The following is a 7,183-nucleotide window of genomic DNA, read 5'->3' as shown; positions in this document are numbered from 1 at the left end:
TACATGAAATGTGTCACAGTGTCACGCTGTGGCGGAAGGCGTGTGCACTGTAATTGGTTATCTGATGCAATCTCGGTGTAACACGGCGATTTCCATATTACAGCAGGACGACGACTGTGTAGGACCCCCCCCCCCCCCCCCCCCCCCCCCGAAAACGTCTAATTTAGCCTATACTGAATAAAATACACGATTTGACTCAGCTGCAATAGAGATGTATGGCACCATCTGATATTTATTAACGCTATTTCTATCTGATTCTGTTATTTCATTGATAAATAGAAATAGGCTTTTTTTTTTTGCTCCGCCTATTATTTAAAAACGGCGATATTCGATTTAAAAAAATACACATTAAAGCTAAATACAATATTGAAACCTCACATAGTCCACTTTTCTTTTATAAACGCCGACAAAACACCCTGATAAATACTACCAAAAGAAAAGATAGGCTACTGCTCCAACGGGCACCATTTTGGCTCAGAGGATGCTGTTAGAAAAACGTTAAAACAGCTTGAATAAAACAAGCTTCCTAATTTAGGCCTTTCAAAATAAAAGCACTGTTAACGATCACATACTGCAGCGCTATGTAAAGGTACGCTGACTTTTATTTCTTTACACTCGTGTCATCCACTTCCCTTTGCATGCAGGCTCACTTGACGCAGCTCCCACTTCAGAGTGTGGCAGCCGCGCCCTCTGGTGGTCGGCCCCCGGTACTACAAACATGTCCGCCATGACTGGTCCTGATGCTGCGAGGATGCAGAGAGCGGTGATATAGGAGGATATGAAGTATCTAAACCGTGCCAGACCCGAGTTATCCTGGCGCAGTCTCTGTGGCGCAATGGAATAGCGCGCTGGACTTCTAATCCAGAGGCTCCGGGTTCGAGTCCCGGCAGAGATGAGTCACTCTGTGGGCCACACGGTAGACCTGCGGTCATTTTTAACTGATTGTAACAAAAGGGATGATGTTTTAGCTGCGGATTCTCAAGGCTTGATATTTGATCCCAATAGTTGATGCAATAACGAGAGATGCCCCATCACTGCTCTTCTACATCCTTTAACTGATTTTACATCTAATACTAAAATACATTTATCATGAGAAATCTGGATTAGAGATTGTCCAGATATAATTAAGATGAATCGTTTAAGACTGTCTGTTCCTTTATTCTATTTTTTTTTACTTCCTGGGATCGAAAATGCAATCTCTATAATATCTAAAAAAAAATGCACACGCTGTATTTGACTTAGCCTTTAATCCTGAGGTCTCTTACAATGAATTTTATTTTCTTAGTGCTGCTTTTTTTTTATCTGGATTTCTCGTGAAAAGGGAAGTTGACATCATAACCCGAGCTACATTGAGACAGATGTTTATAGATGGATGTTTTTGCTCGTGGTATCTTCTGCAAAAACGTAGATGTGTTGGCTCTTGAACAGTGTGGTCTATAAGGAAAACAATTATTGTATTTAAATAAATAAAAAATCCTATTCATCATGTATTGTATGCATAAAACAATATTTAAGATTGTCTTTAAATTAAATGTTTTTCAGATAACTGTGTTGATATGACCACCTATAACCCACATGTTTGACTAATTACGACGTAAATGTTTTCTACCAACCAAATAAGTAAATACCAAACTGCTCCCGCAGGGTCGTTCCGGGTCACGGACGCAAGAGGGCGCTCCAGCATCAGTGTGTGTGTGTCCCCCTCTTCTGAAACGAGAGGAACCGGCTCACTGTGCGAACTTACTGAGCTGTGACAGAGACAGTATCACCAGAATCTGAAGACCACATTATGTTTATTCACAAGTGCTTAATGCCTCATAGGAGGTAAAATGATTCTACAAGTGTCACGTCTTCCTGTTACACTGAGTCACTACAGTCACTACAGTCACTTCATGTTTATTGTATTATTAGTACATTATTTGTAAAATAGTACCCTCATTTTCTCATGCATATCAGCCTGATAAGGTTCGTATCTACAGTCCACTCAAATGAATACATGGATGTGTGTTGGTTCAATAACTAGCCTGTTTGAATGATGAAATAAGGATGATACTGGAGTAGAGGTAAATATTATTCTGTGACCTGATAGCGCAAAACAAAAAGAAAAAACAAACACGACAGCAAAAGTGTCAAAATGATTATGCTTCTCTAAGCTGGTTTATTATTTATTTATTTATTTACTTAATATGAACTGTAGTTTTTTTGTGTGCATGTGTGCCGATGTTGGCCTTAGCAAGAGCCAGAGGAAGAGAGAGAGAGAGAGAGAGAGAAAAGGGGGCAGTGCTGTGGTGCTGCTGACGTGAGAGACAGAGACAGAGGCAAACGAGAGCGAGAGAGAGAGAGAGAGGAATGCCCGGTTAATGATTATGATGTCAAATTAGAAAGATTACAGCGTGGACCAAACCGGAAGAGAGCGTGGTAACACTCAACGAGTTATCTTTAAAATTATTATTATTTTTAATTAAGTTAGGTTGTGAAAAATGAATCTTGAAATGTTAATAAACAGCCTACTAGTCGTTTATGATACAACACACTTTATTGTTGGGGGAATTTGTCATTTGTTTGAATAAATCCAAAATGAATATTTTATGTTTTTATAATTTACCACAATAATATTTTTAAAGTTGAATGTATCATGATTTATCCTCATAAAGCTGAGCGTTAAATAATTAAACATAAAAGTAATTTGTTGTATTTGTTTTACATACTTTATAAATCCCGAGGGGAAATTATCTCCCCCAAAACCCCTGTTTGGAAAAAATGCTCTGCAAAACGACAATTAATAAAGATTGTATTTCACTATTACACCTCAAGAATCAACACAAACCCCTGAGATGCTTTTATTTCGAAGGAAGCAGCTACCTTTTCGTTTTTGTTTTTTTTAAATAACAGTTTTTGTGAGATTATTAGGCCTATAGGCATCATATGACTACTGTGTTTACTGATTATATTAAATTATATTTTTTAAAGGCTATAGATTTAATTCCTCAAAAGAAGTTTCCGTGTTTTTTTTTTTTACATGTTTTGCCAACTTCTTCGATTTTATCTTGAAGGAACAGACCGGAAGTTTCTCGTGTCGTCATCGCCAGCTTAACGCTTCGGTGTAGAGTAGAAAACGGACAGTCGCTGGAGAGCAAAGAAGAGGAGAGAGGTGGAGGAAAAAAAGCAGTGAAATGGTGTAAAAGCTGAGCGACCCTAACCCAAGTCAGGGGGACAAACGAGGAGGATTATTTTCTTTGTATAATTATCCTGAAAGTCAGTAAACTCCCGCTTTTTGATGCTGTCCTCACGGAGGTTTGAGCCAATAACGGACTTATTGGTCGGCTGAACCATGCAGAGGCTGCTGCTCCTGAGTTTGGTGTTGAGTTTTCAAACTGGTAAGAATGCATTTTCTCTCTTATTAACACAAACACATCCGGTGAATAGTGTCAAAAATGTGATTTTTGTTTGAAACTACAAAGGCTTGAAAACACACGGAGCCCTCTGTGCGTCGGCATGCCTTCAGGAGCGCATGTGTGTGTTGGAGAGGAGAAAAAAAGAGAATTTCATTTCATAGCATTCCCTTATGAACCGCAGTAATGGATCACCTTAAGGCGTGTGGGTGACTGCGTGTGTGTGACACCGCACCAATTGATAACCACACTTTTTTTTTTTTTTTTTTTTTAACATCGGCCAAAATGAAATGACCTTTTTGCTTCTGACAAACCCCACGGTGCCACGGTGCCGTGATCGAGACGGTGCCGTGGTGAGGCGCGGAGGACGTGACGGGAATGACAGTGATTGAGCAGACGCTGCTCTACATGCCAGCAGCACTAACCACGCTGCTTGTAAGTCAATGACACCACTGCTACCATCCCCATGTAGTGATCCTGTAGTGAAAGATAGCTCTTAAACCCCCCCTCTGTCTCACCCTCTCCTCACACACACACACACACACACACACACACACACACACACACACACACACACTCACACACACACACACCACCCTTCTGCAGCTACCTGTGTGTCCGACACAAAGCCCCGCTTCTCCCTCTCTGTTGCATTCCTGTGTGCAGTTTTCATCAGCGCAACGAGGCTCCTGCAGCAGCGGCGCCCATGCATCTGTTCCCCCCTGTGTACCTGTGGGGTGCCAGGTAGGCTATTGGCTTAGGATAATCACAGCTGCAGCTGAGTTGCTGGGAGACAGGAGGCTGAAAGAAGAGGAGGATGAGGAAGGAAGGAAAGGATGGATGTCCATTTGTATAAAGCTACCTGTTTGATCGAAGCACATTTTGTGTGTCGTCACTGCAAAAACATCCCATTTTTCATTCCTATTGTCTACCTTTGCTGACTGGGGAGCGTGCACCAGGCGACTGGCTGGACCAGTAGACCACTTCATCATAGGTGGGGGGGGGGGGGGGGGGGGCGTGTTCGGGGAAGGGAAGGTATGGAAAGGGATGATGTCACTGTGTCTGCCAGGCTTTGTGTCGCTCAGCCGAGCTCGCTGCGTTTTCGCATCCACCCATAGTGTGTTGCTGAGGGGTTCAGGCTAAGCACACAGATATGTGCACATAGCGAGGAACACACAGCGATGTGCACACAGCGAGGAGCTTTTCATCAGGTGCTCAACGAGTCCACATGCGACACAGTGTAAAAATGATCCAAACTTCAAAAACAGACATACTTGTTACTGTCACATGTCCTGTTTCATAAACCACCAAGTCCACACATGACTACCTCACTGACACACACCTTACAGATGTGCCTAAACACACACACACACACACACACACACACACACACACACACACACACACACACACACACACACACACGCACACACACGCACACACACAACATGACTGGAACCATGTGTCCTATTGTCTGATGCTGCCGCTGTTACCACACGGTGTAAAATCCATCGTTACTTCATGTTGGACTCTCACACAAACACAGACATTGACTCTCAAGTGTTTTTCCTGGAGACAAGATTAGCAGGCTGCGTTTTGTCCACTAAGATTAAAATGATGTAATGGGTGTAAAATCTCAAAATGTTGCACTACGGAGCATGCAAAGAGTGGTAAACACAATCCAGAGAGCCTCACAAGAGATAACACTCATTTTGGGATTTTTTTTTTTTTTTTTGTCAGAAGAGCACCCAGACTGTTAATCTTTTCATTCGACAAGTAAAACAGTATTTTTATGGGCTGCAATTTGCACACATGTAATTGCCTACTAGTGCTAATGATTGGATGTTTATTAGAGCAGCAGCTAATTAAGCCCGGGAATCTGAGTGTTTTTAATTTATTCATGTTCAATGATACAGATGCAACCAGGACTAACTACGGCCTCTCTGGAGGGACAGATTTAGTACCCCGGCCTTGTGTATCTACATACCAGCCTGGTAATAAGTCCCAAGCAAGCTCCGCCATTAACGCAGCTGTTAAATGTTACTGCATAATCAATCACTGCAAACACACTCCTTTCACTTCCTAATGAGCCGGGAGCCTCGAGGTCGGACTCGCAGCACCTATAGCCCAGACTCAACTGCTGACTCGGACAAAAGGCTCCGACGCAGGTGTACCATTTGTCAGCCTCTGTCCTTTTGTGCGGACCGAGGCCACGAGCTGCTGCTGCCTCTGCCGCCGCCGCCTTGTACTGTACGCTCAGGCTCTGAATCACACAGCCCAGACGTGAATCATAGACCTCAGACGGATTCCTGTGTAGAGCTCGGCAAAGAGGGAAGATTCAGATGTTGGAAGAGTCAGATGCATTCGAGGGGGCTTTTTAGACCCAGAACAAAAAAAAAGGATCCTCAAGGGGTGTTAGATCAAGAAAGTAGTGGATCTACTATTATGTGTTTAATGACTCAGATATGAGCCCAAACAAAAGAATGAGGACGAGAGGAGACTCATAAAGATACTAAAACTCTGGTAAAACTGCTGATTTGTTGGAAGTAATGTGTCACATTTATACCCAAACAAATTCCAATCGCTCTGCTCTTCATCCCGGATTCATAAACTGTAACTCTAAATACATGAAGATGAAGAAATCCGCCGCACATGTTATTTGTTTCTTTAATAAAATAACAAACCGTGAAGTCAGCCCGAGCTAATCTCATGTAGACGGACCCTCCATCTCATTAAGCCTGTGCAGATAGTGAGAAATGCTTCCTCTAAAATTGGTTACAAAAGAATGGGGACACAAACTGTGGGCTGTAATAATGACTAAAACTGCACTTGGGAAAAGTTTCTTTGCTTTTCAGATAAATGGCTGTTACAGTTTAAGAAGAAAACGTGACAACAATCGGGAACCCACTCGCCTTGATCCTCCATTGAGGGTCTTGTGGATTACCCCCTTATGGAACTATTTATAGCTCCATCATGAACCTTCCTGAAAGCCATGGCTTCAAGGCTAACCAGCTATGCTGCGGTGGTGCAAATAGTGAACCCTGTGCGGGGCGTCGAGTATAGATCTGGAGTGACATATGTAGCGAGGCAGAAGTTACTGATTTTTCATTTTGATCCAAGTGAGCGAGACTCTGGAGCATCCTACCGATGGGTTAATGTGGGAATCCAGGTCATGTTTTTTTATTCTTACGGGAACTGAATGAAGCCTGTTTACAGGAGGAAAAAAAAGCATCTCTAATTGACATAAGCCACTGAAAGCAATCAGTGAAGCAGTTGTAAAGCTTAATGTGGGAATGGAGCCCATCATGTTATATTGTACATCCACGCCTCTTGTCCCCCCGTTGGGTTCCCTTCAATCAACAAATTCTTAACATTTCTGTCTTAGCGGGTGTTTGTCAAAGTGTGACATGTTGATATGTTTCCTGTGGACATGAGTGTCCTGTAAAGCTTTTTCAAATGAAAATTAAAGATCTACTTAAGAGTGAATTTGGAATATTTTTATAGAATTTATAGTCGGATTGTTTTGTTGTCAAACTTGTGGTCATAGGTAAAAAAAAAAAAAAAGTGTGCAAAATTCCTTTCAGCATCCCCCGGCAGCTACACAAACATTTCCCAAACGAAGCCCCAGGATTAAAAAGGCCTTGTAGTCTGATTGTGTTTGACAGGCCGGGGGCATCCAAGTTATAAAAAGAAGAAGGCAAAAAAAAACAGGAAAAAAAAACACACATCCCCTTAAAATTGTTTCTTTATGCAGAGTCCCCCGAGCAAGAGAGGAACACTTCATCACATCT

At 42.3% G+C, this 7,183-nt stretch overlaps 1 protein-coding gene and 1 non-coding gene across 5 annotated transcripts in view; both read left to right on the top strand.

Annotated features, from left to right (window-relative positions):
* Positions 1-821: 821 nt before the first annotated feature.
* Positions 822-895, top strand: trnar-ucu (transfer RNA arginine (anticodon UCU)). Its single transcript has one exon. It is a non-coding gene; the product is annotated as a tRNA-Arg (tRNA).
* A 2,207-nt stretch (positions 896-3,102) lies between these two features.
* The window catches only part of kirrel1a (kirre like nephrin family adhesion molecule 1a), a 41,117-nt gene continuing 37,036 nt past the window's right edge, over positions 3,103-7,183 (top strand). For 3 of the 4 annotated variants that reach the window (XM_065950458.1, XM_029279649.2, XM_020645602.3), the window contains exon 1: positions 3,104-3,377. In XM_065950458.1, coding sequence (XP_065806530.1) covers positions 3,332-3,377 — 46 coding nt within the window. In that variant the 5' untranslated portion in view covers positions 3,104-3,331. Of the gene's footprint in view, positions 3,378-7,183 lie in introns of all 4 variants that reach the window. The other variant, XM_029279648.2, reaches the window with a different exon arrangement.

This window comes from Labrus bergylta, chromosome 22 (assembly GCF_963930695.1).
Source record: "Labrus bergylta chromosome 22, fLabBer1.1, whole genome shotgun sequence".
Classification (NCBI taxonomy): Eukaryota; Metazoa; Chordata; class Actinopteri; order Labriformes; family Labridae; genus Labrus; species Labrus bergylta.
This window is presented reverse-complemented; position numbering and strand designations above follow the sequence as displayed.